At 37.5% G+C, this 21,272-nt stretch overlaps 1 protein-coding gene across 7 annotated transcripts in view; it reads left to right on the top strand.

Moving 5' to 3' along the window:
* The window catches only part of ADGRG6 (adhesion G protein-coupled receptor G6), a 295,747-nt gene extending 277,279 nt beyond the window's left edge, over positions 1 to 18,468 (top strand). For 6 of the 7 annotated variants that reach the window (XM_073627847.1, XM_073627848.1, XM_073627846.1 and 3 more), the window contains 3 exons: positions 5,274 to 5,375; positions 7,893 to 8,048; positions 13,087 to 18,468. In XM_073627847.1, the coding sequence (XP_073483948.1) occupies positions 5,274 to 5,375; positions 7,893 to 8,048; positions 13,087 to 13,265 (437 nt within the window). In that variant the 3' untranslated portion in view covers positions 13,266 to 18,468. Of the gene's footprint in view, positions 1 to 5,273; positions 5,376 to 7,892; positions 8,049 to 9,726; positions 9,775 to 13,086 lie in introns of all 7 variants that reach the window. The other variant, XM_073627849.1, reaches the window with a different exon arrangement.
* Positions 18,469 to 21,272: the final 2,804 nt, after the last annotated feature.

Below are 21,272 nucleotides of genomic sequence, written 5' to 3'. Positions count from 1 at the left end.
CCAGTAATGATTTTCTACTGTAATAAAATAGACTTCCACCCTACCAGAACCATCAAGCCAGGTCCTTTTTTGTTGCTTTCCTGTATGGTTTATGATTTTGTGTTGGTGAAATAAATGACTTAAAGCAGTGTTATAACCAAAAACAAAAATGTAATATATTGCAGCTTACCAATCCTTAGATGTAGTGGCTGCATTTTCTTTTTTAGGCTTTGTTTTCCCTTATTTCACCTGGTGATTCTGCTAGTAATGCCGTGTACACACGGCCGGACTTTTCGACCAAACTTGTCTGAAGGAACGAATCCGGGCTTCATCGGACCTGCAGCGGACTTTTTCGGTCGAAAATCAGACGGACTTAAGATTTGGAACATGTTTCAAATCTTTCCGATGGACTCAAGTCCGGTTGAAAAATCCACTTGTCTGTATGCTAGTCCGATGGACAAAAACCGACGCTAGGGCAGCTATTGGCTACTGGCTATCAACTTCCTTATTTTAGTCATCATCATGTACGAATCCATCGGACTTTGGTGTGATCGTTCGTGTGTAGGCAAGTCAGTTCGTTCGAAAGTCCATCAGAAGTCTGTCAAAAGTCCGTCGAAAGTCCGTTGGAAAGACCGTCGGACCTTTGATGCTGAAAAGTCTGCCCGTGTGTACACGGCATTACACACTTTCTGTCTGAAGGTGCCTGTGTTCTGGATGAAGTAGTAAAGCACACACCTTTGGACGGCAGCATTGCCAGTCTCGAAAGTGGGTAGTGTTAAGCCACGTACACACGATCGGGAAATGTTCGATGACAGGCTGTTGGCGGTAAATCCGACCGTGTGTATGCTCCATTGAACAATTGTCGGACTTTCCGCCAACAAATGTTGGCTAGCAGGTTTTTACATTTTCTACAGACAAATGTGTGTTGTCGGATTGTCCGAGCGTGTGTACACAAGTCCGTTGGACAAAAGTCCAAAGTACAAACACGCATGCTCAGAACCAGAAGTGGTCGGTTTTGTAAACTAGCGTTCGTAATGGAGAATTAACATTCGTGACGTGGCAAATTATGAAATCTCCAAATGCAGCGCACAATTCTCTTCTTCTTTAATGGGATAATAATGAAGCTGCTTTGTTGGTGATACTGATGGAGTTATTGCAAACACATTTTCACAGGCTTTTTTTTTTCTAATGATATCAAGAATAATATTATTATGCTTTTTTTTTTGTCCTGTAGTTTTTAAGATCAAAGATACAACTATGTTGGTGTCCCTTGTCAATTTTACATTGTATTTTTTTAAATGTAACTGCCTACTCCCAAACTGTCATTTGAAGACACATCGCCAAGTATTATTCTCCACAATTTTTTTATTGCGCATAAAAAAAAGAAAACAAATAAAATTAGACATGCTATCAGCCAATAGAACTTAACCAAAAAGTGCATTCTATGCATCCAAATATATAAAATATGCCAAATCAAATCATTATTCAACCAAAAAAAAATCACGTTATCTCCTCTGATTCAAACGGCCGTTCAGAAACTAACCGAAAAGCGTGAAATGAAAAGCGCGAAATGAAAAGCGCGAAATGAAAAGTGCGAAATGAAAAGTGTGAAATGAAAAGTGCAAAATGAAAAGCGCGAATCAACACTCACCAAACTTCTACTAACACGAAATTAGCAGAAGGAGCCCAAAGGGTGGCCCTAAAGAGCTGAAAAACAACGTAGTACATCTAGTACGCCACTACGTTCGTAATTGTTGGCCAACAATTGTGTGCAAGACAAGTTTGGGCCAACACCCTTCAGACAAAATTCCACAGTTTTGTTGGCCAACAATCTGATCGTGTGTACGAGGCTTTAGACTAGCAGATTTGGATGGACTTGGCTTACAAATTGAAGCTGAACTCTAGCTACTACTTTATAATCAGTTACAGAAAACAGTTTTTTTTTTCCTTTTGGGGATAAAGGTTTTACATACAAAATAAAAAAATAAATGGTTTGTCCCAACCTTCTAATTGCTTCTTTGTTGGGTCAGTTTGGTTTGGTAAAATAAGTAAAAAATAACAGACATACTGACCAGATCACCAGGTGAAAACAAATGAAAAGGCCTAAAAAAGAAAACGAATGCAGCCACCACATCTAAGAATTGGTGAGCTACAATTTTAACATTTTTGTTTTAATACCACTTTAAAAGAGAAATGTGTTTTTTTTTTTTCCTGCTAATCATATTTATCTAGGTGGATGCAGCATCAGAGCAATGCTGCAGCTGTCCCCAGCCATCTCTGCACTGAGAACCAAGCCACAGAACATGGCCGATGGCTCGGTTCTCACTTCTCCCCGAGCAGAGCGATGCTGTCAGTCAGTCAACATCGCTCCTGCTCTGATTCTCCATTGGAGCGATGAGCTGTGGAGAGGTGGGGAGCAGTCGTCTCAGCGGCTTGCTGAGACACTGAAACTTCCATCAGCCAAGGCAGCTGGCGGATGCAGATTTGGAAGTCGGCGCGCTGTCTCGACTTATGGCAGTGACGTCAGTGGAGAGCGGACTTCAGACCACTCTCCGCTGAAAACAAGTTACAGGAGTGCAAAACAAATTGCACTCCTGTGACCCTTAGGAGAAGCCCAGCCTAAAAAGCTCAGGACTTCTCCTTTAAAGTTCATCCAATTTATTTTATACACCTAGAACCAAACTGATACCTGTGAAGAGTGACTGTTTGCCTTATATTCTATTCATCAGTTCATGTGTATTTATGCAGAATGCGCAAACTGCCTCTTTGAGCTTCTCTTTGTGTAGCTATGATGTCCACATTTTTGTAGCGTGATACTTATGCCGCATACACAAGATCAGACTTTCCGACGGGAAATGTTGGGTGTGAGCCTGTTGGCGGAAAGTCCAACCGTGTGTATGCTCCATCGAACATTTGTTGGCGGACTTTCCGCCAACAAATGTTTGCTAGCAGGTTCTCAAATTTTCTGCCAACAAAATTTTGTTGTTGGACTTTCTGATCGTATGTACACAAGTCCGTCGCACAAAAGTTCACGCATGCTCAGAAGCAGAAGCGGCCGGTCTTGTAAACTAGCATTCGTAATAGAGAATTAACATGCGTGACGTGGGAAATTATGATATCTCCAAATGCAGCGCACATTCTCTTCTTTAATGAGATAATAATGAAGCTGCTTTGCTGACGATACTGATGGAGTTATTGCAAACAAATTCTCAAAGGCTTTTTTTTTCAAGTGATATCAAGAATAATAACAATAATAATAGCGCTAAATGAAAAACGCAAAAAGAAAAGCGTGCATCAACACTCACCAAACTTCTACTAACACGAAATTAGCAGAAGCAGCCCAAAGGGTGGTGCAAAAGAGCTGAAAAACCACGTAGTACGTCTAGTACGTCACTACGAACGTAATTGTTAGCCAACATTTGTGTGACTGTGTGTATGCAAGACAGTTGGAGCCAACAACCTTTGAACAAAATTCCATGGTTTTGTTGTTGGAAAGTCTGATCGTGTGTATGGGGCATAAGACTAGCCATTCAACCAGGGTAGGATGGAAGAGGCACAAAACATTTCACTTGGGTGGGCAGGAGGTATAAATCCAACTCTGGTTAGATTTAATCCTGTATTTCCAAAGGGTTGCATATATTGCATATACATACATTTTAAATTTTATGGCATTTATTACTGTTTGTGAACTTGACCTTGTTATATCCTTACCATTCAATATAGCCTATGTATTACTGCAGTTGAGACTGTAGGGTTTGTTGCAACCATTATTACTGTCTTGCTGGACAGTTTGGTCTGCATGTAGGCAGGTGCAGTTTTTCCTCCAGTCTGTAGGTGGTGCAATATTTTATAGTGATGATTCAGAGGGAATGTGGTTTACTTAGGGACAGGACCCTGCTTGTGGGGGATAGTGCCTAGAGTAGCGAGAAGTTCCAGTGGAGGAGGAAACAAGAACGCCACTCTAGGTGAAGTGATTAGGCTGATTAAGCTCCATGTGTGGGTTCTAGCCCCGCCTCGCTTCCGTGAAACTGATATCAAAGAAAGAGGCTGCACACAATGCCTACAGTAAGGCTGAGTCCATTTATGACACACACCAGAGAGTGACAGGTACAGATGGTTGACGCATTTCACACAAGAATACTGTGCTTATTCATAACCCCATGAATAAATATAAATAAGCACAGTATTCTTGTGTGAAATGCATCAACCATCTGTATCTGTCACTGTTTGGTGTGTGTTACTTTGGAATATTGCAATCCAGTGGAGGAGGGACAGCGTAAGGGCATCAAGCCTGGTCCATGGGTGGGAACTTCTACTGCTGCATTTACATTTACTGCAGAATTGAAAGAAGAGACAGAGCATTGGCGACTGACACAATGTCAGACGATATAGTTTTCTTTTCTGTAGACCAGATAATGCTAAATAATTTGCACTGGTATTGGGTGTGACCAGTTGGCATGGAAATATTTAGCCATGGTAGGAGGTGGATGTGAGGTTAGTGAGAGATTACAGGGCTGAGGGAAATAGATAAGGACCAAGGATCAAAAAATGGGAGTGTTTTCACTGTGTTACATTGATGAACCTATAGACTAAGTATGGAAAGATTCTTTATGTTGACAGTAGCCATTATAGCTGCTGGAAAACAGATTTGTTTTTTTTTTCTCCTCGAACCAGCTAAATTACTTGAAATGTAATGTCTATTTTATACAATAAAGGCAGATACAATGAAAACAGATGCCTTTCCTATCAAATAATTACCCATGTTCTATTAGAGTCATCAATTTTATCTAGAGGCATGTTGCTAGCCAAATAACTATTATGATCTAGATATATACCTAAATTGTAGCTATTATTATAGGATGCTTTCTTAAGCTTAAAAAAAACTTGAACCGATTCCCCATCTACAAATTTGAGGTGGATGAGGGAATCCTCCCTGCTGTGTCATTGTATTCTGACAATGGGACTGCCCAGCTGCAGCACTGATTAAGCTAAAGTTTTTTTTAGCAAGCCGATCAGTAGATTGACTGCTTTCAAACACGATAGGACATAGATGAATCGAAATTCGTCCAGTCTCTACTGAACCGGCTGAGTTTTGATCTGTCCATGGCCAGCCTTAGAGCATGTCTGAAACCATTGTTATTATATAATAATCAATGTGCAAACCCTGTGAAGGGATATGGGGAATGTAAGTGACACCTTACCAACTCCAAGCTTTCACACATCTCTGTGTATTTTATGAATTATGAATACAAAGCCTCATTATCGGAAAAAATCTTGCATGTTTTTCTCTATAGGTTTGTTTATTTTTGTCTTTCATTGTGCATTGAAAGAAAATGTACAGAAACAATGGAGGCGGCACTTATGCTGTGGGAAACTTCGCCTGCCAGATAATTCAGGTAAACGTTAATAATTTATTGAAATGCATATTGAATGAAATCCATGCTACTCAAATATTAATTAACGTCTATAGTGGGAGTCACAGTATCTGAACTGAAAAGCTAGGCACATGAAGCAAAAGGTAGATTGTTTACATATATGGAGGGTTTTATTACTACTATACAGCAGTGCTTAGGGGCCATGGTGCAAGAGTGTTCCATATTGTAGCCCTGTTTTTGAGATTAAATGATGGATGTTGTATATGCTTTCATGCTGTCATCAAAGAGAACTGAATCTTCCATATATACACTGTCGCCATACTACATTTCTAATAGCTGCAGTTTATGGTGGAGCAATGGTCCTTGCTACTTTTAAGCAGTAGTGAGTGTAGACCAGCAGTGCATTTTAGATCCCAACTTGCCCTTATGTTCTGCTCACCTCATTGAAGCACTTAACACATTGTTCAGATATGATCACCTTACAAAACATTATATATTAAACTGACACTAATTCAACTTCCATGGTGCGAATTTTGACTGCATATAGGATTAATATCACCCACTCCGGCATCACTTTAAACAGTTAAGAACGTCTGGGGGGCTGGAAGGATCAGCGATTATGTGACCACTGTCACAGTGGTCACATCATCAAGAGCTGGTCCTGCCAGTTATCTTTAGCCCGACCTGAAAGATGTCTATGACCAGGGCCGCTGTTAGAAATATGGGGCCCCGTACAGCCTACCTGACAGGGCCGCCTTCAACCACGCCCTTGACCCCACCCCTGGCCCCGCCCCAAAACAAGATGCAGGTTTGTCGCTGTTTACATATGCGTGCCGAGCCAATGTGTGCGTTCACAATTGTGCATAAGCAGGGGGTAGTTTAAATTTCTTTTAAATTGTATTTTATTATAAATAAAAAAAATTTTACACTGTATCTTTATCTGCTTACTGTGCTTCCTGTGGGATTATTGTAATGCTGATGATAACCTGCTATGCTGTGAGATATTTAATGGGACACAGTGAGAATTCTATGCTTTATTATTCCCTCACTGTGTCCACTGCAGCCATGCTCTCCTTCTGCTGTTCCCTATCAGCCGTTCAACTGCTTCACATCTAGTGAGGACTGCAGCCGGGAATCGGACGGAGAATCACAGTATCACTCCGCTGGCTGGGATGGAATAGTGGGGCAGCGTGATGTACATGGGCTCTCGAAAATAAAGAAATAGTCCCTCCACTGCATTCACCTCCTGGGCCCTCTGTTTACCTGATGGGGCCCAGGAAAATGATATACCCCCTCCATAAGCAATTAGGAGCGGTAGAGTCGTTTAGAACGTTTATTTTTTTTTAAATTCAGTAACAAACTGTAATGTTGCCTGGGCCCCGCTGCGAAGCAGATGGGGGTGGGCCCGGTACAACAGTTCCAGTTGTACTGCCCTATCAGTGGCCCTGTCTATGACAGCTTAGTCTTTTTGCTCTCAGCACATAAACATCAGCCACCCAGCGAAGCATATGTGTGATGTGTGGGTATTAAAGCCCACCCTTTTGCCTATGCACATATGTGTTATGCGGTTGTTAAAAGGTTAAACATTTGCTATGATATTTTAAATTTTCATGGACGAAATAAAACATTTTGCAAATTTCCTGAACAAGTGCACAGTTTCACTTTGTTTTTTAATTGTATTTATTATTTATCAGTAGCTAATAATCTTGAACATTCAATAGATTTAATAGGTCAGAGCATTTTACAAATAAAACAATGATTAATTTGTGAAATAGGATAATATACTGTATAATTCTAAGTAACTATCCAGACAGGACACCACACTGCCTCCAGTTTTGTTAAAAAATATATAATAATCCATATACATTGCAAGAATTTTTAGCAAGCCTTAACGTGAATTTAGACATTGCTAAAAGCTTTTTCAATTCACTTGCTCAATTTTTTAATTTTAATTTTTTTGAGAAGTTCTGCATTTACAATAGATATATAAGTCCCGGTATAGCAATAAAACATCTCATATCAGCTTAGATGTGCAGCTTCTAAATTAAAGATAAACAAGATAAACACATACTGCAGTATAACTTGAAACATTGCCTGTCTTAACTAACTTTAATCAGATTATAATTGTAACTCTCATCTGATCAGATCATCTGAAAAAGCTAAAAAGCTCTGAACATACTTTCAGGAAAGGCTAGTTACAGAAGCAGAGGAAAGACAAAGGGGTTGGGGGGGGGGAGTTCTGATCATTTCTTTCTACAAACTACAAAAACGCTTTGGTATAAGGAGGGGAAATATGCCAGTTTTATAATGTCATGGCTGACGATACACTGAAATGGTAATTTTGTAAATATTCAATACTGTGTTACCTGCACTTTTACAGGGGAGTGCAGTAAAGTTAGAAATTGATAATAAAATGGTATTTTACATTTTTTTACATGTACTTTATGATAAACAATATAGAGTACTGTAAATGTTTTGCACTTTTTTTTTTAATATCCTTTTCCTAAATAATAATTCCTTTACATTGTTGCTTTTCAGATTGGAGTAAAACAGCCACTAATAACACAAAGAAGGTCAGCTCAGATAACCTAGGGAAATCCCTTTCCACAAGTTCAATAGGCTCAAATTCTACATACTGGACATCCAAGTCAAAGTCAAATTCCAATCATTTCTTTAAAAGAAACAGTAGCACCGGTGAGTTACCTTTTTTTCTTAATGCATGTACATCTTTATTTACAATACAGAAGAATAATTAAAGAAAATGTAAAATGTATTTCGTTTATAATAAAAATAAATATACAACAATTCTAGCACTATTTGTCAGTTAAATAAAAACTACTGAACATGAAAATGATACTGGGCATCATGCACATTTGATCAGACTAAGGTCTACCAATCACAAGAACTACAAGAGATGGCAGTCACCTAAATATGCTGTTTTATTTCATTTTTTTGTGTGTAGGTAGTTTTAGATATGACAAGCTGTTGGACGGCCTAGCAATCAGACAGGTTAGAAAACCTGTCATAATTATTGTTCTTCCCAACCAATATACTAGAGTTGGCAGCTTCCACACTGCTTCCTTATGTGTCTCTCTTCTCCCTTGATTTTTAGAGATGACTAACATGTTAATCTTATGTGAGAATTTCCTATTATGTTATAATCTAACCAGAAACCAAACTCCATGTCATTTATCAAATTGTTTACTTAGCAGTTGTTAAAGATACCTTGCATACCAACTGTATAAAAATCCTTAACTAATGTTGCATCTTAACACCTCTGTAACATTATAGAAGTAATGTTTGTTTCCTGAAGATACAGCTATGTGAGGTTATTTTTATGAAAAAAATCTTCCAAATGTTTTGGGTCTCTTCACATATAGTATACCTTGGCCTTCAGTGAACAATATTGTGGGGCTTTCAATCTGCTGCACAATAAGGGCAGTAGCTTTAGCAAATCTAATATGTTAATAAACAGAAGGGAAAAATGATTTAGAGGTGAGCTATCTTTTCTGGGACATCCCCCTTTAACAAGTGAAATGTATAAAAACTTGATGAGCCAGTACAAATTGGGAGCCACATGATTCTATGACTTCCTGTTTGTTCCAGCTTAGGCATGACCCACCCCACATCCACAGTGCATTGATTGGTGTCTGAGCTACCTCTTACCAGGCCTGAATAATGTCATGTTAAAAGTAGGGTGCTTGAGTGTATGTAAGTACCTACTTTGAAAAAGGCAGAATTTCTGTTACCTTGGTGCCCTAATATAATACAGTGCTTGTCTTTATGTGCAAATGATTTCCATCCTAGTTTAGCCACTGTTTCACTTTAAATAAAAATGAGACAGGTTTTGTCAACTGCATGATAATGTTAATCTAAAGTACCTGTTCAAAGAGGCAGCCTTCCTAATAAATTAGCAGCTTTCTGAATAATTGATAGTTTGCTTTACTCACAGTCCCATACACATATAGTTAAAAAAAAAAACTATGAAAAAGGAAGCTTTGAGTAAAAACAATAATATACCAGGCCCCCAGGCTCTGGGAGGCATGGGTTATGTCACAGTACAACATCAGTACCTTCTATGGAAGATAGAATGCTTGAAAACAATTTTTTTTTTTCCCACACGGGTTTATCTACAAGTTTTTTCAGGGATTGGTGGGGCAATGTGAGAAGAGCAGACCATCCTTTTTCATGGAAGGTCTGCTTTAAGTTTAATCAGTAAATTTCAGTGATATATATTGTACAATAATTATAAGGAAAGTAAATGACCAATAATATAAATCGTTATCCTATTTACTTATTTTACACCTTGTGGTTTACACTAACGTTTATGTCACTTACACAACTGACCAAACATTCCATGTTTATGGCATAGATAATGGCTTCTAAGAGCATCCCTTAAAGCCGAGGTGGAACCATCCAGGTAAATGTTCCCGTAAGGTTGGTTGGATGCATGACCTTTCATCAAATGGGCTGGGTACTTCTGCATGAAGTCATACAATGGAAGAAACCATTTTCTAATCAAAATCACTCATCATTCTGCTACTTCATCTTATGACAATGGTGCTTGTTTCTTCATTTCTGGAACTCCATATTTCCCCTTTCTTTACTGCTTGTGTCAATTGAGAATTATGCAAGGTGGCAAATTGCTGGTCTTCTTTTGAGAGCTTTTTGAATTATGTATGCCTATAACCTCTGCTACATGCATGATGTATTAGGTAATGAAAATGTTGCACTGACGCTTGGGGCCTTTTGAATTAATGAGTATATTCAATATGCATAAGAGGATGTGAAGGTTATGATCTTTGTTTAATAAAATGTTGCAAAGAGTAATAATCTGTGCCAGTACATTAATAGTTTTTAGCAATTTTGTTCACACAAGGATCAAACTTTGATGGCTCCTTTTCATGTTATTCCTCATAGCAATGTATAGGCAATCTTACACATGCATTAACCAACAAATCTTAGATTTTCATGTGCTGGCATTATTTATGTGTGTGTATTTCCCATAGATGAAATAGGGTGATCAGGCTTAGTTAGATTTATCATTAATTCTTGACAGCTAGTTGTTTTGGGTATAATAAGGCACCTGATCCCTATTACATGAGAATTGAGTAACACTATACAGATGGACTTTTAAGGGGCCCAAGGGTTACACATTGATAGTTAACAAAATATCCAATTTTATTAAATTACATAAATTAAAAAGCATGGAAAAAACATACATATACAATACTGTTTAATAAAATTAAGTCTGCATTATTATTTCACCTAACAACGAATTAGCAGAGCATTCTTAGTTGTCTGTCTGTATGCATTTCATATGATAAATGGACCTGCTTCCTCAGGAGGTTAAATAGAAGAATGTAGATTTGAAAGAATCTACATAATTACACAAAACAAACAGTAAGTATACATCATAGACAGTAAATATATCATACTGCACATACTTGTATATTGTATACAAAACTCTACTGTCTATGATGTATACTTACTGTTTGTTTTGTGTAACTATGTCGATTCCCTCGAAACGCGTAGAGACTGAGACAACTTGGAACCCTCTGCTAATTCAATGCAGTAGCCTAAACAGGTTATATTTTATCATATGGGTAGATACAGTACAGGGCTCCTTACACAGAAGAAAAGGATACATACTAATGCAGACTTGCTTTAAATAAACTGTATTGGATATGTACGTTTTCCCATGCTTTTTATTTTTTATTTAATAAAATTGTTTTTTTTTTTTAACTATCAATTTGTGATCCTTGGTCACGTTAAAGGTCCATCTGTATAGTGTTGCTTGGTTTAGATGTATCATTAGTACAATAAATAAGTAAACCTATAGTACCTTAATTGGATTTATAATTAATCTTTGAGGAAATATAAATAGAACAATCTATGTGAAATTATAGTGAACAACTAAGTATCAGTGTCATTCTATAGTATAATGTGCATTTATATCATATCAATATATAAAAAGGGTTTTCCATAGGAAATTTTTGACAATAACTGGAGAATGGAGGATTTTACATTACTAATTAGGAAACCTTTCTTTGCCACTCTTTGCTTTTCTCTTTATACAGCAGCATGATAACCTGGCATCTCAAGTTAACCTGATGCAATGATCTACAATTTGACACATACTCTACTATTTTCTTATTATAAGATCATGCACTTTGGAGTATTTTTATTCTGATTATTATCATACTGTCTGCTCTCTCTTCATATTATGATTTTATACTTCATTGTTCTTCATGTTGTTTGTGTATGAACAGAACAGCTTTAGAGTGTTTCTACAAGGAGGCTGATTTACCAAAAGTAAATGCACAAGAGCAGAGAGAAATTGCTGTTAATTGGCATACTACTCTTTTGGGTTTCACATGAGTGATTGGACCTTTGCTCGCCTAACACAAGTCATCGAAATGATCTTTTAAAGCATACATTTATGTTCAATGCGTATATTGCAGCATCTAGTTGCAGTGTGGATTAAAGCTTGACGTAAAGCTGTCATTTTGTGCCCAATATGCAATAAAAGTGAACTAAGCAATCTGTCAGTTAAAACAAAAAATTACAATGCTGACCCACTCACCATGATTATCTGAACCATCCGATGGTCTTCACCCACCACAAGTCACTTCTCAAATGACAGATCCCTGCCAACTATTATATGTATATATATGGACAATACACTGTTATACAATCCTTACACAAAAAAAATAAAAGTAGCAGAGCTAAAAAAAAATAAAAAAATTCTACTTTAATTTGCGTTAGTTAAAAAAAAGTGTCATTGTTGACAAAAATATACATTTTTATTCTATAACTTGGCCTGTTTAAAATCATACTAAAATGATAGTGCATTGCATAGTTATTTCCAAATTAAATTATGGCTTTTTTAAAATTTGTACTTAAAAACAATTTAAAATATAAACAAAAAAGTTAAAATAATAATGGTTAGAAATTTTAGCAATAAATACACTAAACAAACACAAAAATCAGCAGGAAATAACAGAGGGACATTGGAGAATAGTTAATTAGGGCAAATTAGGGTAAACTAAGGTTTAATAAAAAACATTTTTTTAAAAAGTTTGTTTTTTACTTGTCTGCCTGCTTTAATTGACATTTTATGTGAATCCAAGCTCATCTCTTTAATTTTCAGATAAATGAAACAGTAAATACAAAAGTAACAATGTTACTTTGTATCTACCCTGCATCTGAACAGTGTTTTTAAACACTATGTTAAATGGTCTGTTTTTGCCAGGAGAACAAAATCATCAATACTAGCAGCTATAGCCACTGGCAAAATAATCACATGCTAAGAATCCAACATGGTGGTTGTACCCAAGTCAATCGTTTGACTTGGATACAATCAGCCTGCCCATGGATGGTTCGATTCGACCGGTTCAGCATGGTTCGATCCATCTATGGCCAGCTTTACCAAAAGTATACTTAAAATCATTATAGTGTTCCTTTTAAGCAGTTCATTTTTTTTTAAATAAGGTATTGCTTATTGCAATACACTTTTGCAATTTTTTTAAAATAAGGTATTGCTCATTGCAATACACTTTTGCAATATTTTATTAATGAAAGCAAATTTTCAGCATGAAATGTCACTTTTATTATAAATTTTACCTTACAGAATTTATCATAAAGACTGTACTATTTTAATTAGATAATAGTGCTGATAGGATTGCATTGTGATTAAAGTAATTACTTATTTACACTTTTCTATTTTCAGGTTACATATTTGGGGACAGACCCTCAATCAAGTTTGCACCCGTGGATGGTGAACAGACATCAATTCTTCCAGTTCATCATGTTCTCGACAAGGTCAAGGGCTATTGCCATCCCCACTCAGATAACTTCTATAAGAATATTATTATGTCAGATTCCTTCAGCCACAGCACCACATTCTAGGATCATTCTAGGATCCAGAGAGACGGGATCAAACTTACGTCGGGATCATGCTTCACGGCAATTATATATGCAAGAGGGAATGTAAAAAATGACATCTGTGGGTTTTTTCTCAGACGTTCTTCTAGCAGTTATAAATCAGAGTCCCTGTTTTCAGCAACCTACCAAGCTGTGCACTTTCCTGATTTGGGTGTTCTCTTTGTAGCATAAAGAATAGAATAACTTAGGATGACAAACTGTCATTATCCTCGTCTAAGCTAAGTCTGGAGAGAAGGCATCTAATGAAAAAGTGACTTTTACATGTATCTTATTATGGCAAACACCATTTATTTTAGTTATTTCATTTACTGGTTTGGAAAAAATAACTGCTTATTGAGATCACATGTTTTAACCAACATTCTGGTATTTCTTTTGTCATTTTTTTATGTTTTCATTTTCAATAATTTCATGCCAAATTGCAGTATGCAGGTTTTCAGGGGACAATTAATTATGTATAGATATTACGGAGTTTTACCCACCTTCTATGTGCAAGTGAATCTTTTTCAGGAAATGCAAAGAATTTAAAGTCTTTGCAATTAATCAGTTTTACTGACTTCGAATTTCAGCACACCATGACAGCAGTGTGCACTGGACAAATACCATATAGAGTACATATGAGATATAAAAGTAATTATACTTTTAGAATTAAATGGTCTCCTTGCAAAAATATCAACAGTCAAAATAGAATGAAGAAGTATGCTGCAAACATCACTTTTCAACACTAATTTGTAAGAATTTTTTATGTGAGCTGTATTATTTGAAGGAAATACCTTACAGGTACAAGGTTGAACTTCCTTATTACACAGATAATACATTCTTCATGGGTAAAGACTTGTCCCCAAGTTTGTTTAATGTATTTTTCTCTTATTTATTTATGTGTTTGTTGTTTAATATAACTGTGAAAAGCTATGTAAATTAACAGCTATACAATTGAATTTTTATTGCACTTTGGTAGGCACGTATTGCAAAAAAGAATATTTACAGTTTGCTCATTCTGATTCATGCTTTTTTATTATTACTTTTAATATATTACATTTTATAGTTTTAATTAAGATGCACCCAATTTGAACACCTTTTTGTAATATAATATGTGCAGTATTCTGTTTTCTATATTCAGTCTAATTCTCATGTATTTAATTTTCTGTGATGCCCCTAGCAAAGGGGAAACTGTTCTACCTGTTGAAAAAATCATTTTAAAACGATTACTGCAAACAATTCTATCACTCTGCAGTTTTTATTTGTAGCTATTTCTATCAGATCATTTTAGCAGGGTACTGCTAAGCAACTTCATGATGTCAGGTTTATCTTCTGAAGCAGGGGTCTCCAAACTTTTTTAACAAAGGGCCAGGTTATTGTCCTTCAGACTTTGGGTGGGGGCAGACTGTGGCCAGCAGGAGTGGAAATTCTTCTGGCATTAGTGGGAGTAAACATCGCCACATTTGGTATTAGGGGAGGAGCAGTGCTCCATTATTGGTATCATGGGAGAAATGGTGCCCTATTGTTTGTGTCAACTGGCAGAATAGTGTCTCATATCAGTGGGAGGAATAGTGCCCCAAGGGCTGGATACAGGCAAGCATAGGGCCGCATCTGGCCCCAGTGCCACAGTATGGAAACCACTGTTCTACAGGAAATTTGTCAAGAAAAGCATTACATTTCCTCCTGACCTACTGTGATCTAGTGCTACCTATAGGTTTGAGGTCCACCCACAATCCTCAAGCATCACAATCACCCAGTGGGCAAACAAACTTGATAGCTTGGCCCTGATGAATTTTGTATATTTTTTTTGCATGTGGATGGGAGATAGAGGCTAACTGACCTGATATCAATTGTTGTCTTTGATGATCTGCAGTGTTATGGATAGGCACAGAAACAATAGACAAGAAATTTCACGCAATCTGGCTGGCCACTGCTATTTTCATCTCTTGTCTATTGGTGGCTTACAGAGACACTACCACCTTGCCCATTAAGAGCAAAGTGACAGTGACTGCGTTAATCTCTGCCTTTCCTCAACTACTGTATGCCTGTTTCTCTAGCACTTCCCCACCGTCCCTTCCTTTTTTTATGGCCAGCACTGCAAAATACCCAACCAACAGTCACTACTTTTCTTGTGGCTGCAAGAGAGGAAAGAGCAATATGCAAGTGGTGGAGAGGTGCATATAAGGTGTGTGACTTGTGGCCTTTAAACAGACACGATCACTATATATTGAATTGCTAAGATAACAGTGTCCTTTTATAGGGCCATTGTTGCAGAAAACGTTGTATTCTATAAACTGCATGTGGTTAATACTTGTAATGATGGTATTTGGTAGAAGAATTTCCTTTTGATTTTTTTATGGTGACCAGCCTGTCCAAAAAGATTGACAGTGACAGTAGCTGTAAAATAAAGTACCCGCCAGGGGTACTTCAGCCACAGAAAAAAAGTAACCCATGGGAATAAAAGGTGACCATATAAGCACCCACACAAGTTGTAACCGTCTGTCACTTTGATGGATAACTTGGTCAGCAAGAAAATGTGGAGAAACATATACAATAAAGTGTGTAAATTAAAAAAAACTATAATATTTTTTGCAAAAGTGGTCCTTTTAAGTCCAGCTCCAACTGTTTTTCTTTTAATAGAGAGGGGAGTGGTTTAAACTCCTGTCATCTTTTTATTGATGTTTTTGTCTCTCCAGGGGTGATTTCGTATTACAATTTATCATTATAACATTACCACCAAAAATTAGGGAAATGGAGATCACCAGGATAGTAAGGCACAGACATCATTAAAACCTCATTAAAGGTTCTAATCTGTCTACACTCTATTAAACATGATTTAGCTGCTGTCCTTATGCTCAGTGAAGACATTTACAATCATCACATCCTATCCTTCTGACCTCCTATCAGCAGCAAAGGGTGTGAGAGGAAGTCTCCCCAAGGAAGACACAGACAGCAAGCTGCTAAACCATAGACCAGGGCAGACCCCTAGACTATTCTAGAGAATCTACTCCAGGATACCTGTTCTCAGTCCAGCTTACTTCTAACCTTCACCTACATCAGCCTTGTTGAAAAGGGGTCAGTAAAGCCCCAAAAACATATTGGCTATTATTTTTACTCTCATTATGAATAATTAATAAAACAGAACAGTCAACCATAGGTATGTCTGGTGCTCTCTTCATTTTGCCAAACGTACTACTGTCCTCACAGGGGCTTCCTCTTCAGACCCATTGGACAGCAGCCTCTTATTTAAAATATAAAAAAATATATAAATACCTATTAAAATCCAGATTTAGTGCCCCACCAACATATCTTCCTTCAAACAATAAAAATATGATCGAAGTCCCAACCCTTTCCCACTTTAAAAATGTTTTTGGGACAGAGGAACTATACTAAGACCTTGCTTCAGATCAGTCACCTTTCACTATGCAAGTTGCCTGTTAACCTTCCTTCCATTGTGAACAAAAGTTGAGTATACTATATTTTTAAAATCAGAATAAAGTTTATTAACAAGTTTTAACAGTACAATAAACAGTGCACATTACAAAGTATTACAATAAACAATACATTCAGAGAATACAAAGTAGAATAATGTTCTTGTACATAGCCAAAGCAAGTTTATAAAACAAACTGAACCTGAGCGGTCATTAGTCATTAGATTTCACAGTGTATGCATCCCTAGATATGGTTTAGGAAGACATTCTGGTCTTATCTCTTCCCCAGTACTTTAAATTACATTCACTCCAAGGGTGAGGCCACACTGAATGGTTGAGTTCCCACTTTAAGTCAATAGTCTATCAAAAATTAGGTCCAATGGAGCCAAGCCAGGAGTAGCTATCCAGCATTAAGTATACCATATTGACTGAAATCAGGCAGTCAGTGATGCCCAAAGTAAAAGCCTCCCATCAAGCCCCACAAATAACATATAGGACTATACACAGAAATGTTATTTTAAAAAAGTGTTTGCTGTTTTCTTGTTTGTATCTAAGGAATAAAACCATCCATTAAGTCAGTTCATTTGTGTCACTTGCCACTGGGAGTGTCACTGATTAAGCTTTAATATTTAATACATTTTTATTCTATGTAGTATAGTGTATGTATGTTTTTATTATATTTAATTTCCCAATATTGTATCCAGTAAATTTAGGGAAAAATTTGAGCAATGTATCTTAAATGTGAAATGTCTCACTGCTGTGTGATAATTTCGAAGATTAATAATTTTGTGACATCTACCAAGTATCTTGTCACTAGCTGAAAATGAGGTCTTTAGACTCAGATTTGCTTTAAAGTCAGCTGCATTTAGAAATATGGGGTAAGTGCAGGGAGACACGCAAAATGAAAAACATATCTTTGTCATTCATTGCCACAGACAATGTCCTGTGGCCAGCTCTTCTGTCTTCAGTTTGAATAAAGCCTCTTGCTAAGTACGGGGATGGTTTTCCCATTAGGCTGGAACAGAAAATCCTCCGATGCAGTTTTAAACTGCAGTTTGAAAATGTTAACTGTGATACAACACTAGTAAAATTGCATGTCGTGGACATAAGAGGAAGAGGGGTAACATTTGCCCCTGTGTCTACTAGCCTTTTCCATTCAAAACATGCTTGTGATTTTGTATGTAATCCTAAAAAGGGGAAAGAAGAATGATAAAGTTGTTACATTGAGAAGAGGGTAGCATACATGTACATGTGCTACATTTTAGTGTTTTTGTATTTCTGTTTCATTTTTTACTACTATGTAGTAGAATTTTAATCTATCAAGACCAATTCTAAAATTTCTTAATAGTGTCACTATTAGAGTTAGTTACTTTTAAGCTTCCAAGCTTATTTTGTATCATTACTCATTGAACAGTATAATTATTCTTTAGTCTTTTTGTTACTGTACTGTTTCACAGTGGCCACAGTGCAACTGCGGATGTGGCCATTGTGACATGCCATGTACATATTTATTTATTTTTTGAATGTCTCAAATGTTTGTTTCTCTAAGATTCACCATATCCATAATTAGATAGATTCATATTGTACTGTTAAGGAAAGGAACTGAACCTGGCATTAGGATCATGAAGATCTAGTGGAACACCACATGTGCCTTTCATTGTATTAAGAACAATAAGAACTGTTGGATTAAGTCATTGGATGTATAGCGTGTTCTAAATACATAAAAAACATTTTTTGAAATAAATAAACATTTGTTTAAATTGTTGTGTCTTTTAAATTAAATTATCTTCAGTTGTCATAATCAGCTTAAAGTGACTAAATACCCTTGCAAAAAAAAAAATATTAAAGCTTTAAGTACATTCTTCCATCTGCCACCAACGATCTAAAATTAACTTTACATACCCCAGATGCCTTTGAAAACCCAGTTATAACCTTGTAAAATTAGTAGTGACATCATCATTGTGCTGCACAAGACCAGTAGTGACTGGTCATTAGTACAGCAAGCTCTTGCATAGAGGCAAAGTGCAAGATTTGTTTCATGCCTGATTACTGCATAGCTGTAGAGGAAATACACAATCACACCAAAATTCAAATAAGAATACATGTCTCCTCAGTATTTAGACAATATTATTCCACAGTGCAGCTTTAATACCTGTACGGCTGCCCAATCCTCAAGTTTCCAATCTGTCACAGAATAAATTTACACAACCAAAAGTCACATCCATCATACTCCCTTATGTGTCAGATGCCTGTTGTGTCCCGTGTTCTCTGATGCAAACTCCATTCACCAGGCTATATGCAACCATCTAGCTGAAGCAGGGAGGGGAAATTAACAGAGACTGCCAGAATACCAGTTCTAGAATAGGACAGTAAAATGACTATTTGCCAACCACTATACAGGGATATTGAGAGACTGGGAGATTCCATTTTCTATGAAAGTAACCCTAACTGTAAGGGGTAGAAGAAAAAAGAAATGTAGGATACTGCAGGGTACATTTTATATTGACTCTTTGCTACACAGCTCTGTTTTCAGTAGTATGTTTTAATTTTCACAAACTCTATTTCTGCTAAATGTCTCACAGTATTGGTTAAAAGTAAGTATAAGCTATACTCCAAAACTTAGTTCTTCTTTCTATTTCATGTGTCAAAAAGATGAAAATGTCTCCACCTGAAACTACCTTCCTTGATGTGTTTCACCTCTACTGTCTTGCTCACAAGGATAGGGGCTTCGCCAATCCTTGTGAGCAAGCCAGCAGTGATGAAACGCGTCAAGGAAGGTGGTTTCAGGTGGAGACATTGATGCATGCAGCTTTCATCTTTTGACAAATTTAATAGAAAGCAGAGCTAAGTTTTGAAGTGTGGCTTATACTTACTTCTGAACAAGAGTGGAGACAGGCTGTAGTAACCAGCACCTGGGTCATCCACGTAAATAGAAAGGAGCAAGTTTGGAGCAGATCCATGTGTTTGGGTATGTTTCTGTCACAGAATCGGTTTCTGAAAAAATAATGACATCCTTCTGAATGCTGCACCGTGCAGATTTTGGCATCTTTTAGGGATATCCCAAAAGATGAACACTTCCATACGCTACACTACTGCAGCAGCTTGTATTCTAGCACTTGCTGCTACTGAACCTGATTCACACTTCTGTAGTCTCTATTGCTGCACACTATGCCTTGTGTTAAATATATTTCAGCCCTATAACAGCTACGATATGCTAGCTGTCTCTAAGAGTCGACTAATACCACTAATGATTGGAAACCATGTGATCACTATGTCAGCCATGGTCACATGCATGCTAAAGTCTTTTCAGAAAAAGGTGATTTCAGTGTGCAAATGTCACTAAAGCTTGTAAATAGAAGCTATAATACAGCCTCTTTGGCTGGAGGAGGTGGACAGAAAGGGCTGGCATAGTCAGACACTTTTGATAGGTACTGGTCACAGGTCCCATGATCTTGGTGGGGATGTCAGAAGAGGAAGATTTCTACTAAACCAGGAGACAGAACAGAAGAGATAATTCACACTGATAGTAAGTAATGTTCCTTTTTTTTCTCTCTACATTTGAGCTTTAAAAAAAAATGACAAAACAGTATGAACACCCACGAGATGATCCTTTTTGGAAAGTGGACATTCCAAATTGATTTCATCTTTTGCCACAGATTGTTTTTTTTATGGAGAGACATGCTGGTATTGAGATTGAGTGAGTAACACATTAAGCTTGGTAATAGTGCACTAGATACACTAATGTACAGGTCATACGCAGAGGGATGACAATGTGAAGTGGTTAATGTATAGGTCACATACAGTGAGAAGATGGAGGGGTTAATGTGCAGATGTGCTCAATAAGGAAGGTGAAGGGTTATTATAGAGGTCATATAGAGACAGGATGGAGATTACATGTAGAGGAGAGTAGGGGGATATGAAAAGGTTATAAATGATCACACAGTCAGTCACAAGTCCTTCACAATGAATCATCTGCTGATTACTTAATTAACCGCTTGCCGACCACCGCACACAGATGTACGTTAGCAGAATGGCACAGGCAGGCAAATGGGCCTACCTGTACGTCCCTTTAGAGCGGAGCTCCACCTTAAAAGAAATTATTAAAAGCCAGCAGCTACAAATACTGCAGCTGCTGACTTTTAATAAATGGACACTTACCTGTCCCAGGGTCCAGCGATGCCGAAGCGGATCGATTGCTCGTCTCTCGGCTGCCCTCCGCCGCCATCCTCGGTCAGGGAATCAGGAAGTAAAGCGTTGCGGCTTCACTGCCCAGTTCCCTACTGCGCATGCGCGAGTTGCGCTGTGTGTCTCTACTGGTCCCCGTTGTGTTCTGGGAACTGTGAGTTTCCCAGAACACAACGGGGGTGGGGCCACATCATCTGCGGCTATCTATGCCCGGAAGTGGGTGCAGATACTTGTATTACACAATTGGCACCTTTCAGGGGGGAGGAATCCGATGAGCGGAAGTTCCACTTTAGGGTGAAACTCTGCTTTAAATTTGCCGCCTATTGGGGCGCACGCGCCGCCACCGGCGTGCACGCGCACCACACGCCGCGTGAACGTG

The sequence above is a fragment of the Aquarana catesbeiana genome, linkage group LG04, assembly GCF_042186555.1.
Source record: "Aquarana catesbeiana isolate 2022-GZ linkage group LG04, ASM4218655v1, whole genome shotgun sequence".
Classification (NCBI taxonomy): domain Eukaryota; kingdom Metazoa; phylum Chordata; class Amphibia; order Anura; family Ranidae; genus Aquarana; species Aquarana catesbeiana.
Note: the sequence above shows the minus strand (reverse complement) of the source record. Positions and strands in the feature narration are given on the sequence as shown.